Source organism: Gymnodraco acuticeps, unplaced genomic scaffold (assembly GCF_902827175.1).
Source record: "Gymnodraco acuticeps unplaced genomic scaffold, fGymAcu1.1, whole genome shotgun sequence".
Lineage (NCBI taxonomy): Eukaryota > Metazoa > Chordata > Actinopteri > Perciformes > Bathydraconidae > Gymnodraco > Gymnodraco acuticeps.
The window spans coordinates 2,498-20,520 of NW_022991232.1; the positions used below are offsets into that span (position 1 = coordinate 2,498).

The 18,023-nt window shown below is 41.7% G+C and overlaps 1 protein-coding gene across 1 annotated transcript; it reads left to right on the forward strand.

The window, feature by feature from the left end:
* Window positions 1-4,411: 4,411 nt before the first annotated feature.
* Window positions 4,412-14,867, forward strand: LOC117561830 (zinc finger protein 2 homolog; the record flags this gene model as incomplete). Its single annotated transcript, XM_034239434.1, has 2 exons — window positions 4,412-5,510; window positions 13,530-14,867. Coding segments are annotated over 2 exons (2,151 nt in total), but the record flags the coding sequence as incomplete, so codon positions are not given.
* Window positions 14,868-18,023: the final 3,156 nt, after the last annotated feature.

An 18,023-nucleotide genomic window follows, 5' to 3' on the forward strand; every position in this document is an offset into this window, starting at 1 on the left:
ATGGAAGGCAATTTGAAAGATGTCCGCAATCATAAGAGCAATGTGTATACAACGTTTCATGCATATTGGAACAACCATATGCGAGTAGTTTGGAGTAATTTGCGACATGTAAATCGTCAAAAATTGTATATTCTTTGTTAACTTACGTCCACCTCGATTGAGCTAGCAACTTTGTTATTCCCAATTTAGCATGGCTGCGGATATGGGCTGAACTGGTCCTGGAGTGGAATCTTTCCGATAATTTCCCTAAGAGCAGTGTGCAAAAATGTGCTCAAAATGCATGAAAAACGGCCATCTTTCAAAATTGCCCTTTTTTTGGGGGGCGGGGCTAATAAAAAGCCATCTGAAATATGTGTGCCATCATAATAGCAATGTGTATACAGCGTTTCGTGAATATCGGGAAAACTATTTGCGAGTAGTTTGGAGTCATTTGCGACATGTAAATCGTCAAAAAATTGTACATTCTCTGTTAGCTTACGTCCGCCCTGATCAAAATTACCTACCCCACCTTTTAAGGTGCAGCATTTCGATGAACTGAAATAATCTGTATTTCAACTTTACTGTACTAGTAGGCTACGCACAAAACATAACATTATTAGTTTTGGGTTTTTAATTATTATTAAACTGAATATTCACTCAAATATATACAAAATAAATAGACATTAAGGTGCAGCATTTCGATGAACTGAAATAATCTGTATTTGAACTGTAATGTACTAGCACCTAAGCAGCCAGTTTGACATTATGACTTGCTTGTCATTGTATTTTCATGTTTTTTTTAAAGAAAAATTAACTTGTAATAGCTTTGGCTCGGTCTGAACTTTCTGCGAGTGGTGGAGGCTTAAATGCTAGCGGGAGTTGGGTTTGCACTTCAGTCATTTTTCTTTTGGTACCGGTGATATTCACGTTCGGGTGATGCCTTTTCAAGAGTGTGCAAGTTTGATGTATTGCCAGCCGCGTAACCAATGTTAGTTGAACAATGCCGACAAACAGCTTTGGTTCGGTCCACCTGTCTTTGTCCGTCATCCTTGTTCGTAACTGTGAAACCAAAATGTTCCCAAACCGGAGACTTCAATGATGCTGGAGGATTTTCAGCTCAACTTGATCTGCGTTCACCATTTCGACAGTTCCTCAAATGACTGACTAAATCTGAACGCATCCCTCTGACCAGCTCTCATAGTGTGCCTCTCGTCCAATTAAATGACTTGGTCGCTCTATGACGTGTTGAACCCAATGTGAGCAAATTACACTGAATGCTGCGACGCAGCACCTGAGATTACTTCCAAGAAGTTGTTCACGTTCTCAATTTGTTACGTTTAACGTTCTATTCGTTACACGTGTATCGAACCGAAGGGCCCATAACGAATATTTTCGGTACGGATACGTATACTGTTACACCCATAGTGGGAAGTCTTCTTCGCTGCTTTTGTGGCAGGAGTACAGCGCCATTTACAGGCCCGGCATTTGTACTACAGCGTCTCCAGCGCTTTCGAGCGGTCTCGTGTGAACGGACACGTTTCTGGTGCCTATTGCGTGTGGACGGAATACTTTTTTTATATTGATTTTGGTCCGTTTGAGTTATTGTCCTCGTGTGGCTCCAGCCTTAGACTTTTAGACATTCCCAGAACAAATGACTTTAACTTCACTTCTAAAAGGGTTAAATGAATAATCTTTTTTCTCAAAGCAATGATAAACCTGTGAGTTGGATGTAGAAAAGTCAGAATAGAGCCAATAGAATCGAGGGGAAGTTCCTAAAATACACCTACTCGTTACCACTGAGGAGTGAGAGTGATGCGCACGCAGTTTGCCCAAACCGAAAGCTATGTTACGCTCTGAAAACGGAAAACTAGGCTTATTGCCATAAATGTTACGATGGATTATCAGTAATCATTTTAAAGGGACACAGAGACATTGGATTAACCTATGGATTAACCTTCAGCAGCGTTTTTGTTGTTTTAATGCCATTGAACACAACTTTTGATCAGAAAAACAGCAAAGGTAAGACATATTTGCCGTTTTGGCTCAGTAAAGCTACGTGCAGATCCGACAAGTAATAAAGTATTTCTACCGTGAGTTCTGTGCTTTAAAGATTTTCCGGGCTGCAGCCAGCCAGAGAGGCGGGACCTTCTCAGATTACAGGCAGGTGCGAAGAACGCAGACGCAGACAGAGGCAAACAGCAGCAGTGAGCGGTGTTTCGAAGGTAAATCAGTTGAAAGCCGAAGTTCAATAAACATACCAATCCCCTATGCCGAAGTTGCAAAAACACCACAATCTTATGATCCAATTCTATCAGTTTCCCAGTTACAAAGGGACCGGGGGTGGGTGGGGGGACGGGTGCGTCTCGCAGCGGAGAAACTGCGATGCGCTGGGACCATACTTGCCAACCTTGAGACCTCAGAAATCGACGAATAAATTAACACATACTAAATAGTTGCATTCTGATTTTAGCACCCGTCTGATAAGGGCACAAGTTATTACGTTGGTAATGATTGTATAAAAGCAAGGGTGTGCAATAAACAGATACCATCAGTTGGAGAGTCTGACCATCATTCAGCCGGGGACGCTACTAAGTAGCCATGTGCTTTCTGGGGCTTAATCTTTATTGATAGAATTTAAACATTCACTATAATAATTGTATGCAAAATGACGTCATTCTGCATGTTAAAAGAGTAAAACTCTAACACAGAAAATACCTGTCTATGCTGCCCCAGAACGCCTCGTTGGAGATTGCTCTATTTCCATTGTTTTCTTCCTGGGGTACAGTGACGTGCCCATACCCAAATGGACCAATCCGTGGAGCCGTTACGTTAAGTCCAATCCGCGGACTTCCTCACACACACACACACTCAATCTTTTCTCAGCTGCAGCTCCGCCGATTTCTCCTCCCTGAGACGGCAGGACGCGGCGAGGCTGTGAGTCGGTGTGTGAGCACACACACAAACTCCCAGCCAGACTGCGGGGGTGTGTGTGTTCGGGCTGGTTTCGGGCTGTGTCTCGCTGTCTCGCAGACGGCCACCAGGGCTCATAGGGGGGGGGCCAGGAGCTCCAACAAGCCGTTTAGGACAGATAGTGAATACACATACTACACAGAGATGCTGTATGAGAAACCAATGTGAGTTCGGAAAATTGCACAATATAAATATATTCTAGTTGACCTCAACAATGGAATTATGATTAGTAGAAATGGCCATGACATGAGACCTTTAAGTAGCCATTTGCTTTCGTGTTATCGGCTAAATCTTTATTTATTGATTAGATCACGTTACTCTGATCGTGTTCAAGACAGCCATGTCTGAACTGGATCCTTAGAGTAATGTGTTACGGAGCCTTCTCTTCAATATTCTTTCCACATAACGAGCATTTTGCGCTGCTCTTTCCCAATGCAGAATGTGTGAAAGCATACAGCACGATGCAGGGTGTGTCTCTGGACTGGAATAGCGGGGCCCAGTACGTGAACTCGCCTCGCAGGTACACACGCCAGGATAGAGGGCATCAGACTCCAGAGAAAACTTGCTCGAGTCCAAGTCGGAGCGTCAATGTACAAGTCGAGTCCGAGTCATCGTGGGGGGAAAATTCACGAGTCCGAGTCTGAGACCAAGTCATCGTGCGCGAGAATTCATGAGTCAGAGTTGTGTCAATCAGTGAGCGAGGTCGAGTCACGAGTCCCGAAAATCGGCACTCAAGTACTCCATCTCTGTCATGAGCTATGATTAAGTGTTTCCCACAGGCCGGTAATGGTATTAGGTGACCGGGTACCGTTGGTCTAACTACAGTCACTAATTTGACTTTTCAATTTGAGAAAAAAGTCAGAGTTTTGATATTTTCTGAAAAAAGTCAGCACTCTGACATTTTAGAAAAGTTTCAGGATTTCCAGAAGAATTTCAGGATTTTGAGATCTTGTCTCGTACTACTCCTGCCTATTTTCTACGTGTTAAATGAAGGGTACAGCTAGCAGTGCCTTAATAGGAGGCCCCTCCGACTGTCTAAAATAATCACTAAAAACAGACCAACATCTCATACAGCCAGTAAATACAGAGCTAACCCTGCTAACTAACATTAGCATGAATGACTCAAACCTACATGTAGCAACTTATATCTGCAAACAGAAAAGTAGAAACTTCGCCTCCACACTCTCCCTGTCCAAACTAAGCACTGTTACTATGTTTTAGATCAGCTACAGTACTAACTCACCTGTTGTCCTGAAACTCTCCAGAGCATCTGGAAAAAAAGTGTAATTGACTGACTATTGAGCCAACAGACATACAAAGTGGGCCGGACTTAGCAAATCAATAGGCAAGCATTTAAAATAAGGAATGGGCTTCAAAGTTAATGAAGTGTAACTCGTGGTTAGAATTTAAATTCTAATATTCTACAGTTTCTCTGAATATGTGTTTCCTGTTTCCTGCAGACGTCCAGCAGCAGCTGGTGGTTAAAGAAGAGGTTCCCCCTGAGCAGCAGGAGTGGAGCTCCAGTCTGGACCAGGAGGACCCAGAGCCCCCCCCACACATTAAAGAGGAACAGGAGGAACTCTGGATCGGTCAGGAGGGAGAGCAGCTTCAAGGGCTGGAGGAGGCTGATATCACCAAGTCCACATTCACTCCTGACCCTGTGAAGAGTGAAGATGAAGAAGAGAAACCTCAGTCCTCTCAGCTTCATCAAAGACAAACTGAACACCTGGAAACAGAAGCTGATGGAGAGGACTGTGGAGGACCAGAACCAGCCAGGAACTCAGATCCAGAGAGACATTTACAACCAGAGACTGAGGACAACCCAGGAGACTCTTCTGAACCTGACACTGAAGACAGTGGAGATTTGAAGGAGCCCAGAGAACCTGTGTCAGCTTCAAATAAACAAGAGCCTGTCAGTGATTCAAGACATAGTGCTAGAAAGAAACGCTTTAGATGCTCTCAGTGCGGGAAAGAAAATTGCAGCAAGTTACATCTGAATAGACCCATGAGCACCCACACAGGAAGGAAAGCATTCAGCTGCTCAGTTTGTAACAATTATTTTACTCAGAAATCAAGTTTACAGACACACATGAAAATCCACACAGGTGAGAAACCATTCAGCTGCTCAGTTTGTAACAATTCTTTTACACAGAAAGGAGGTTTAAAGAGACACATGATAATCCACACAGGAGAGAAACCATTCAGCTGCTCAGTCTGTGAGAAGTCTTTAAAACATAGAGGAGATTTAAAGAGACACATGAGAATCCACACAGGAGAGAAACCATTCCATTGTAGTTTTTGTGATAAAAGATTTATCCGGGGTAATCTGGTCAAAACCCATAAGTGTGTTGGTCGTCAGTCCTCACAGCTTCATCAAACTCAAACTGAGGAGAACAGAGAGGCAGAGCCTCCAGCCAGCAGCTCAGCTGAACACATGGAAACAGAAGCTGATGGAGAGGACTGTGGAGGACCAGAACCAGCCAGGAACTCAGATCCAGAGAGACATTTACAACCAGAGACTGAGGACAACGACACAGATGACATATTCTGTTCATTTTCAGGTTGGTATTAGTATGTTGTCTTCACTGCGACATGTCTCCATGCTTTAATGTTAAAAAATATCTTTATTTTTCTCATACTGCCACTTTTCACCCTCTATCTGAAACCAGAGCCCATTCTGCTCTGATTGGTTAGCTGGCCGGCTCTGTTGTGATTGGCCGACCACTTAGCGATGTCCCGTCCCTTAGCCTGTCCTTTACAACGTGTTGACGCCACCGTGAGTGGCTGACTGTTTAAGCAGTTCTCCTGTTTCTCTACTTTTTTTGTTATAGTCTTTATTCTTTTCATTACTCTTTACCTTCACTGTACCAAGTTTGTTGAAGGTACAATATATACTTTTATTTATCCCCAACAGGGAAATAACTTTTATTTGTACCCACACATGAACACATGCCGAAACTGAACCCCATGCAGGATAGGAGAGTGAATGGGCAGCCAGTTTGCCAGCCCCCAGAGCTGAGGGTTCAGTGCCTTGCTCGAGGGCACCTCCGCTGTGGCCCAGGAGGTGTACTGGTACCACTCCAGGTACCCCTCCACGCTCTGTATTTGGTCTGATCGGGACCGGTGATCCTTCGATTCAAAGTCTAAGCCCCCAGGTCAAATCGGCTGCCCAGGTTTCTGCATTTATCCCATCGTAGTATTAGGAGCAGTGGACAAGCCAAGTCCCACCTCCATTTTGTTATCGTTAGTAGGGATGTATCAATTAACAAAATGTCAGCCGATGCCAATGTATAGAGTACTAATTTTGCCGATGTTTTACTGTATATACTGTAATAGTAGTGTTGACAACACGGCTTGTGAAAATATACGGGTCGTGCTGCAGCTAGATTGTCCTCTGTACGAAGGTGATGGCTGTCACTACCTGATCTGCATCCCTGCCCGATCTGCATTGCGCATGTGTGAGATGGTCCGCCATATTGGACAACTCTCGTACGGAAACCCAACTAGGACACTTGACACAGTGGCGTTTGGCAAAACTAAAAAAACCGAGAGATGAGTTATTGTTATTACAACGTGACTTCACTATTATTTAACAACTCTTTTTATTGGGTTATTTTATTTGGGGTTAAGTACATTGTCAGAATAAGTGAGAAATGAATTTAACTTCTGTCAGACAGCTATCATACTGAATAAATATTTACTGTGAATGTATGCAAAAATGTAACATGTCTAACAGAAGTTAAATCCATTCAATTTGTGCTTTGCCAAACGCCACTGTGTCAAGTGTCCTATTTGGGTTGCCGTACGGAGTTGTCCAATATAGCGGACCATCTCGCACATGCGCAATGCAGATCGGGCAGGGATGCAGATCGGGTAGTTACAGCGGCGACTGTCTGCGAGGAAGAACGGCTGTCCACAGGCTATTCTAACTTTAATAACTTTATTGACTCTCCAGGGTAGTGAATTGAACATGCAATAGTAATTGGGTGTGGTATCTGTAATATAAAGATACATAATAGATAAACAGGTATTATAGAGGGATAATGACCAGTGACATTGTTAGACAGTAAATCAGGTAGATAAAGAAATGGCACAATTAGCTGGCGTATGCTGCCCTCTATTGGCCAAAGGCCGCAACAGAATGACGATTGAAATGACAGGTTATTACAATTAAGTAATTAACTATTATAAGTAATCACACATGAACAATATACAGGAAGGCACACAATGAAATATATATAACGACTATAATATAAAGAACACTCCATACATTGGCCCTGCATCAACTGGGCGTTACGTTGTACATTATGCACATTGAGGGAGCGTCGCCTGGTTCGGCCGCACCTCATGCTGTCCCGTGATCATCATAGCAAAGTTAGCGAATATTGCTAACTGCCTTCTATTGCAGAGTAAGCTTTGCATTGTGAACATTAACCCACCAATAACCGAACCAGGCAAGAATATATGCACTTACAATACATTTTCATGCACGCACACGCATGTCCACGACACACACACTGCGCAACACCCTCAATAGCCCGATCCCTACCAGTATCCTTGTGATTAGTGATGTGTCGGTCGCGAACGAGCCGGCTCTTTTAAGTGAACGACGGGAGCCGGCTCGCGCCCACGAACGAGCCGTTTTTCTTTTTTGGCAGAATGATATGATGATCTCCGTGCTACGGGTGCTCAGTGCATGCATGCAGTGACATGTAACATCCAAGGATTAGAGACGGTTGGATGCTGCTGTTTTGAGCATTGCAATATATTTATTTTCACTATTCATTTATTATGATTATCTTTAGGCTCAGCAAAGATTTGATGTCAGCTGCTGCTGTCTTTTTTTCTTTAGTTAAAAGCCCTGCTGTTTTGTTAGGGCTTTTTCTTTAAATACACTTTTAAAATGTCGATACAGTAGCTGTCCTTTTTTTGAATGTCTATGCTTCAGTTGTTATTGGTGTTGCTATCTGCTTTGTGTAGCGTGGTTCTACAAGCAAGTCAGCGCTATTTATATTAAAAATGTAATTTTTAATTATTGGGGGGGGGGGGAAGTGTGTGGCGCGTGCATGTGTAGAGCGAGCGGGAAGTTGAGCGTAGTTTCTGGAAGTTAACAGGAGCAGCCGCAGAACAAAGTCACAAATATAAACAACATCCTCCCCAGAATGTTGGATTTCATTTACTGATCCTGCAGACATCCGCTACACGGGGCAGAAGTCCTGCAGCCTGCCCCGCCCCTCCTTCAGCAGCAGCTCATCACAGAGGAGAGGAGACGCCCCTCCCCCCCTCCGATTGACTTGAAAGTTACAGAAGACTGACAGTTCTAATCCTTTAAAATTATGCCTTGACCGGGAGGGAAAATTGTTATGACAAAAAAAAAAAATTCATACATTCATAATTTGATATTTTATTTATTCGAAAATAATATACTACACTACAAGTATGTCTGGGTCTCTGTTTCATTTCATTGGCTCTGTCTGTGTTTAGAACGAGCCATTTTGTGTGCGTGCGCGCGAGAGAGAGCAAACCGGTACCGGAGATCGTTGTTGTTAGCTTCTGGTGCTAGCGAGCTACGCTAACGGATATAAGGAGCTTTTTCAACAACAAGGTGGAGGAGAGTCCTAACTTTAGTCTAAGTTATCTCAGTGGGTCTCAAACGGTATGGTCACCATTAATGTAAACAATTATTTCCGAGTCACACATTTATATGATCATTATAGTTATAAAAAATAAGAGAATAAATGAACAGGTATGAAATACTATATGACAGTAAAAAAAGAATAAAGTTTAAAAGGGTGATTTGTAAAATATCCATAAATAAAAAGTAAATCTGTTTCCAGGTCTGTTTCAAATGGGTGTTGAGAGAGGTATCCATAGATCTCTTCATGGTGCTCTCAAAGTGCACCAGATTGATGCTTTTAACTTCAATATTTAAAAATAAATCTTCCCGGGGGAGCTTACCCCCGGACCCCCCTATGTGAGGTCCACACACCACCTATAAAAATAGCACTTTACCCCTGCTTACACCTATATACCGTGAGCTGATTATCGAGCCTTCATTGTAACAGTCGCGGGTGTACTGTGTATTTGCGTGGGGAGTGTTGCAGTAGAACAACCCCGTTTTGAAGAAATGTGATAAGACACACTTTTTCGCCAAATATCAGCATTTTCTTTCTTTTCATTTTTTGGCACGGATTGCAAAGTATTATAACTTATGGTTCTAGCAAAGGGATTGCACAATTGTATTATGTATTTATTTGTTGAGCACACAGACTTATGGAACATTGTTTTATTATCACTGTTCTCGCAAAGTTTTTTTTATTTTTTTTAAAGGAATGCTCACGTTCATATTGATGTATTTTAATAAATGTTAAAGGTGGGGTAGGTACGTTTGAGAAACCGGCTCGAGATACACTTTTTGTTATATTCCATGGAATGCTCTTAACATCCCGATAGCAATGAATATCTGAAGTGCTTTGACAAAAAATCCATAAAAAACATCATCTGTGGAAGCCGTGGCGTTGTAAAAAGCACGACCAATCATCTGAGCCGGCTAAAGTAACTGGATGGCCTACCTGCCTGTCAGCTTTCCATCTGTCTACTAACTTATCTCGTGCCCTCATTGGTCATGTGCGCGTTCGTGTGTGTTGGAGGAGGGGCTCTGTGAGGAAGTGGCAGATTTGTTCCGGCTGTGTATTTTCAAATTCTAGCGCACTCGAGCTGGTTTCTCCAAAATTACCTACCTCACCTTTAACTTGGCCCATTACGTGACTATTTGTGTTGCGGGGGGCCCGACTTTTTTTTTTCTCCAAAAGGGGGGGCCTGACAGAAAAAGTTTGAGAACCACTTCTGTAACCCATTATACATAACCTGCATCTTCATCAATATCTCAACTCTTTGATATTTATTTGTAACCCTCTGTGTTTTATTTGGGATGCAACGATACCGATCCCATTAACGGGTATCAGGCCGATACTGTCCTCATGTACTCGTACTCCTAACGGTGCATCCCTAACTTTTGGTGAAATCAAACATTCTTCCTCGTAGGTCTTCCGATATCTTTTTTTTGCGTTAAAAAAAAGTTAAAACTTGTTAATAGCAAATAATAATGTTTGAAGGATTTTTACAAGTTAACGCTGGAACAGCACTTCTTATCGTGTTTCACTGATTAAAACTAAGTGTTTTAACTCCTGACTCAATTAGTTTTTGTTAAATTCTAGGACGTCACATACTTTTAGTGATTTAATCAAAATGGACACGAATACATGTGTGTTCTACAAATGAAACGGATTGTGTTTGTCTATAATTGTGACTTACATGAAGATCAGGGGCCTCATTTATAACGCCTTGCGTAGGATTGACGTGGGAAGGTTGCTTACGTAGTACAAAGCAAAAAAATAGGTACAGACATTTTCCGATTCACCAAACATTGCGTACCGGCGAGGGAAGTGCGTACGGCACTTCCTACGCCTGTTTCCCTTTATAAATCACAATCGACTCGAAATGTGGCGCAGCTTTTGCGGGCCTCACGTAACGCCCATATTTGCCTATAAATAGTCAAAGAAACGCCCATTGATTCATTCATTTTGACTGACTGCATGAAGAAGATAGCAGGAAATGACGACAGAACAGCTAAAAAAGACATCTCACACCGTGTCAGATGTTGGTTATTTTGGGGAGGTCGAGATAAATCATATTGTTTGGTGGATGCAGTTTGAACCAGAGTAGCAGCATGGAGGTCGGATCGTCATGAAAATAAGTGGTCCGAAAAAGGTTAATAAAAAAAAAATACAGATAACATTCCTCAGGCAGTGTTTGTACCGGGGACAGGAGACCCCCCTTGATGAGAGACTGTAAGAAATGATCGGGGAATCCCTCCAGAGTGTTTGTATTTGGTGGTTTGTGTTCCAGCTGTCGATCAGCAACTATATATCCATAATCCACCAGTTAAAGGAAATACAACTAATGTGTTGTGTTATATTAGCTGTACAATTTACCACATATGGTGTTCTTAGTTTCCATACCTCCTGTGTTTTACGAGCGACTTATCAAGTGGCATAAAACAAGATTAAACGTGATAGTATATAAAACCATGCTCGTATCTACAACCCAGCGACGTGCAGTCAGGGGAGGCAGAGCCTCACCTGCCATACTCCAATGTAACGGAAAAACAACTAAAGAAAAACTAAATAGTAATAATAATAAAATGTCTCCACTGATCTGTGTTGTAAATGTGATTTCTGTTTGATTCCAATCGCTTTTTATAGTCAAAATCAGCTAATTTGCCGAGCTCCGCTACAACTACGGGTAGCGATGAGAAGTGAGGCAGGGACGAGCTCTGCCTCTCGTAAGCCCACAGTAACTGGCTGGAGCGCGGGCACTAATTTAACGCGGGCACTTATTTTGTGAGCGCGCTCAAGCCAGTTACTGTGGGGTGAGGTGAGGCACAGATGAGATCTGCCTCACCTCAGAATGCGTCACCCCACAGAAACTGGCTGGAAAGCGGGCCCTAAGCGCATGCCTGCACCATCTCACGAAAAAGTACAATTTAAGAGTAGTATTGCCCTTTGACTTCAAGCTGTATAAGTGTAAAGACAATCAATGGCTTTATCATCCACATAATTTGTCATTGTAAAAACTATTGTTTGTAGCACTAAATGTAAGTGTACAAGTGTCTTAATCTCAGCTCTCAACACAGGTTCGGGAAAGCCCCATGAGCTTCTCGTTGTAGAGTGAAAATGGAACGCGCACGCTATTTGTTTGTTTATATCTTCTCTCGGTTATCACTGTAGGTCACCAATGTAATGTTTGTAGATCCCTTTATTACATGTGTCCGCCATCCATAGTCTCTAAATAACTTATTTCACGTATATATGATATTTAGGCTCGCTGGTCTCATCATACAACGGCAATGAAAAAAGCACCAGGGGAGGCAGCCATAACCTCTGCCGCACTGAAGGGGGCGCACGTGAGCCCACAGGTTCTTGTTGCTACTGTTATTCTATGCAGACGCAAACAACAAGCTAGACTTTTGAAATTACAGGGAAGATAAGGAGGACTTTTACAAAAAAGTAATGGAAATTGTTGTCCAGAAGGATAGCATGGACTTCATCTTCAAGTCAAGGTGAGACCACAATTGTAATGAACATGGGATCTTACTAAGAAAGAACAATCCAATATTTAGATGTTGGGTATCCTTTTGTTGAACGGTCTGTTTAAATTGAATCGAAACATCAGACTAAAAAAGCTTTTGAAAATAACAGAATATTTCAATTAAGGTCAAAATATAATATTTGTAAATCTGAATCTGAAAGAGTCAGTGCCTCACCAGCCATGAACCTCACCGCACGTCACTGCTACAACCTATAGAAATGCAACACGGCGTCAGTTTAGACGTATTTCTGTCCTGCTTACCGCATAATTTATTAGAAAACATTTCATAACATTAACACAACATATTCGAGGTGGTTTTAAATAACATATCCGTATTTATTTATTTATCCAAGTTATGTTTGTGTGTGCACTGAGGAGTCGCAAACAGGCGTTTGTTTAATAATTTTAAGATTGGCTTTAATCAATGTTTGAAAATGAATTCTTCATATATGATAAATGAGAGGTAACATTTTATTTATGGAATTATTTCCACATATTTCTCTCCACTCTTCCTTCTGCCAACGGTGTCGCAGTTTCTCGTCTCTCCCGTTGTTGTGCTTTGTGCGTACGCATGGGTTAGAGTTTGCGTGGAGGACCGCACATTTTCCGGTTAAGTTCGTATTTTATAAATCGCAAACATTGCGTGGAAACTGGCGTATGCCATTTTTTGAGTGTATATCCCTTTTATAAATGAGGCCCCAGATCACATTGAATGAGCAATTCATGCAAAAACCTATAAAACTCCCTCTGGAGGGCAGCAGCATAAATGATATTTGAAGTTGTTATGTATTTTAAGTTAAGCATGAGAATCAGTAAAACCTTGTTATCTTTTTTTTATCTTGACATGCAAGAGTGAAAACGTTTACGTTGACAATGTTTAATTAAATTGTTAATGTCAAAACATTTGACGAATGTAATTAACTTTAGCTATGTTGCTAGTTTATTCACTCAAGTGAAACCAACTTGAAGCTCTGCAGTGTAAGTAAGGAACGACTTAGTCTAATAGAGCCCTGTTCATTTCAGTGTTTTATTTTATTACATACACCTCAGAAAAAATACAGAGGGCCGGACCTCGTTGAGTGTAATGGTGGGTAAGGCCATGACTGCACTTCATTTGACTGACAGCTCTAGTTACTCTTCTAAATCATTCATATCTCTATTTAGAGCTGCCTTAAAAACACAAAAGGCAGTCCGGGTCCCAAGCTGTATCCACATGTGACTTTAGGGATACCAAACCATTCCAATTATACTTATCTTTCTCTGCGATAATTGTTGGTGCATAAATGTAAAAATATATTAGCCATAGGTATTTATGATATTAATTAGGAATATACAAATAAGGGGTTCAAAACGGGGCTTTGAGCGGTGACGTAATGAACACAACAGCTATTCTTTGTAACGTCTTTGTGTGTGTTTCCTGTTTCCTGCAGACGTCCAGCAGCTGGTGGTGGTTAAAGAAGAGGTTCCCCCTGAGCAGCAGGAGTGGAGCTCCAGTCTGGACCAGGAGGACCCAGAGCCCCCCCCACACATTAAAGAGGAACAGGAGGAACTCTGGATCAGTCAGGAGGGAGAGCAGCTTCAGGAGCTGGAGGAGGCTGATATCATCAAGTCCATATTCACTCCTGTCACTGTGAAGAGTGAAGATGAGGAAGAGAAACCTCAGTCCTCTCAGCTTCATCAAAGACAAACTGAACACCTGGAAACAGCTGATGGAGAGGACTGTGGAGGACCAGAACCAGCCAGGAACTCAGATCCAGAGAGACATTTACAACCAGAGACTGAGGACAACCCTGGAGACTCTTCTGAGAAGAAGACCAGAGAACCAGGTTCAAACTCTCAGAGAAATGAACAAGACCCTGTCAGTGATTCGAGATGTAGTGCAGGAGAGAAACCATTCAGCTGCTCAGTCTGTAAGAAATCCTTTCCAGAGTATCGCCGTTTAAAGAAACACATGATAATCCACACAGGAGAAAAACCATTCGGCTGCTTAATCTGTAAGAAATCTTTTACAGTGAGAGAAAGTTTAAAGGACCACATGAGAATCCATTCAGGTGAGAAACCATTCAGCTGCTCAGTCTGTAACAATTCATTTAGACATAGAGTTAGTTTAAAGAAACACATGATAATCCACACAGGACAGAAACCATTCAGCTGCTCAGTTTGTAATACATCTTTTGCACTGAGAGGAAGTTTAAAGGATCACATGATAATCCACACAGGACAGAAACCATTCAGTTGCTCGGTCTGTAAGAAATATTTTACACAGAGTGGAAGTTTAAAGGAACACATGAGAATCCATACAGGAGAGAAACCATTCAGCTGCTCAGTTTGTAATACATCTTTTGCACTGAGAGGAAGTTTAAAGGATCACATGATAATCCATACAGGAGAAAAACCTCACAGCTGTGATCAATGTGGGAAAACATTTTCTCGGCGTAGTAACCTCAAAGTCCACCAACACGTTCACGCTGCAGACCTTTAATAATTCTCCACGGAGCTAGCTAGCTGATTTCTCTTGCTTGCACTCTGATAGGTGTCGTGATTGAAAACTACTGATTGCTTGAGTTCCTCTCAGGTCTTTTTCTTATGACCATTTCTGTATAAAGTATATTCTTTGTGTTAATTCTGTGTATTATTATATATTACTCAAATTTGCAGAAGTGCGATGCATTTCCTGATATAGCTAACTTTACTATAGCTAACTTTTTTTCAACACAACTGTCTCGGGGCTTCTTAACATTTAATAAACTATTAATGTGTGATACCTACTTAACGGGAAGAAACTCAGCTAACTGACGATATGAACCATTTTTACCAAAACAAAACACAAGTCTCACAAGAAACGTCTAAATGAGCCCTGACCGAAACAATTCTAACGCACTTGGCACAGAACTCTAGGTATAAATACTTTATTACTTATCAAATCTGCACAAACAAGCTTTGCTAGCAAGCTGAGATTCCACAGATTCTAGGGGTATTATGGCGCGTTTTAACTGCAGCGCGGAGCTCGCTTTAAGCGTGCCGAGCCGTGCGGGGCCCGTTTTTGGTTGCGTTTCCACTTGGCCTAGTACCGGCTAGCGGGTCCTAATTCACAGTTTTTCTGGCCCCATAAAATCGTGGTTCTAGGGCCAGGAACAACCAGGCTGAATCGGGCTGAGTATGCTAAACTCGAGAGAGAATCGCTGGCAAGGGGGCTACAACTACAACAAGATGAACATATTTGACCGTGATTTAATTGTAATACACGTTTCAAAATGATGCCGAAGTAACAACATACTGATACCGGTTAGTAAAAACCATGAATTAATGCTTTGAGTCTGCAGACAGACGGCAGACGAAAAACCTTTTTAAAATGCGTGTTTTCTAAATGGAGCTTGGCTAAGCTAACGTTGTATATGCTCCGACCGTCCACACTCACAACAACGGCCTATACAGACATAAATAAACCAGCGACTGTATTCGCCATGACACAGGCAGTCTGTGGTTTGTACTTGTTTAACTTTTGTCTAGTTTCTGAAAAGATATGAGGAGCTGTGAGCTCTGAGTGCTAACAGCTAACGGCTGTGTTTTTTTTCTGGGGCTCTCATTGAAGATGACGTCACGGCTCCGCCTACACTGCGTTACTATAGATACTACCCCAGTTCCTAAACTGTAATGGAAATGCACCATAAAGTGCATAACGAGGCCTAGCCGTACCGAGCGAGGCCGTGTAGTGGAAATGCGCCATTAGTATCATCACTGAGCGATCAGAACTCGCGACATGGGAAGCAAATACAGACATCACACCACGCAGCTTTATGGAGAAAACACGGGAGAAACGTCTTACCTTTTGCTGTTATTCTGATCAAAAGTTGTGTTCAATGGCATTAAAACGATAAAAACGCTGCTGAAGGTTAATCCATAGGTTAACCTCTTAAGCACGACGGCCCCTCCAATCGGCGCTCGTGAGCGTTTTTTTTCGAGACTGTGTCTCAGGGCTTCTTAACATTTATGAAACTATTAATGTTCCATACCCAATTAATGGGAAGAAACTCAGCTAACTGACAATATTAACCATTTTTAGCTAAAAGAAACACAAGAGTAATACCAAGCCTCTGAATTAGCCCTGAGCGAAAAAATGCTAACTAATGCTAATGAACTTTTGCACAGAACTCACGGTAGAAATGCCTTTATTACTTATCATAACTGCACAAACAAGATGTCGTCTAGCAAGCTGAGATTCCACAGATTCCACACATGTAATGTCATCACTGTATGACCAGAATTCGTGGAGCCATCAACCAGAAAAGAGAAAGAAAACGACATCCGTTTTCAAAACCATAACAATAATTACGTCTTACCTTTTGTTGATTTGTGATTAAAAGTTGTGTTCAACGGAATAAAAACGCTGCTCAAGGTTAATTCAATGTCTCCGTGTCACGTTGAATTTTTTTACTGATAATCCATCATCATATTTATGGCAATATACTGGGTATAAAGTTTAGCAGTCCAGGTCTTCAACCTTCAGATATGCTTCGTTTGCATCACTATCACTCCGCAATGGTAATGTTTACGTGGATTTGGGAACTGCCCATCGATTCTATTGGATCTAATGGTTAAAAAAAGGTGTCAATCATCCGAATCGACCAATTGGTTCCAGAGATATGGTCCTGCGTAAAGTATAAAGTATGAGAGCCAGCGTCAGCATATTTACGCAGCAGACTCTACGCAGTGTTTACTTACGTAAGGAAGCCGGAATTGCAGAACACAGAGAGCACGGAGCGGACGGCTGTTTTTTTTTATTTTAATTTTTTTTACAACAGTTGTATTTGGATGGAATGAATACCTATTGTGATAATTCAAAGTAATACAATGATTTTTACAGTGAGAAAGGTCAAATCGAACTGATGGTTCCCAAATTACCGGTGAGTCCGCCTGGACTTTATTTTTCTAAACCTCTCTAAAAAGGTCATACTTCACTTGTTTTGCATCAATCTTGATACAGGGTACTTATTATATGTTATAGTTTGGATTCCTAAAGCATTTGGTCTACTAACCCATCATTCAAGGGAGGTCTTCACTATAAGTAATGGTTTTTTTTAGGCGGAGATTAGAAGTTCCATCTGAATTTACTTTAAAATAAAAACATCTATATTTATTCTGACACTTCTACATCCAACTCACATATGTAACCTTGCTTTGAGAAAAAAGATTATTAATTTACCCCTTTTAGATGTGAAGATATGGTCATGTGTTGTGTTAATGGAATTTTCGAGCCTGAAACCTGAAAAACAGGCTCAGGGTTTAATCAATCAATCAATCAATCAATGTTTATTTATATAGCCCAATATCACAAATGTTACATTTGTCTCAGTGGACTTTACAGTTTGTACAAAATATCAGTATGACAATACGACACCCTCTGTCCTTAGACCCTCACATCGTACAAGGAAAAACTTCCGGAGAAAACCCACAGTTTAAAGGGAAAAATGGGAGAAACCTCAGGGAGAGCAACAGAGGAGGGATCCCTCTCCCAGGACGGACAGACGTGCAATAGATGCCGTGTGTAAATTGAAAAGATAATACATTTGCAACATAGGTAGTCCAAATGTTTGGAAATGCATGTGTGTATAATAGGAAGATGAATCCACGAGGATATCCATCCAGGACCTATGATCCAGGACCACAGCCACGACTCAAGATCCAGGGCTCGCGATCCAGGACACAGGACCACAGGATCATCCATGACTCCGGATCCCGGCGTATATAGACACCAAAAAGAAAGACATTTGGGGAAGCTGGGTTAATCGGAACATGAGAGTACACAGGTATAGACAGAGAGAAGGAAGAAGTAAGATGTCCCCCGACAAACTAAGCCTATATCAGCAAAACTAGGGGCTGGATCTAATCAGCCCTAACTATAAGCTTTATCAAAAAGGAAGGTC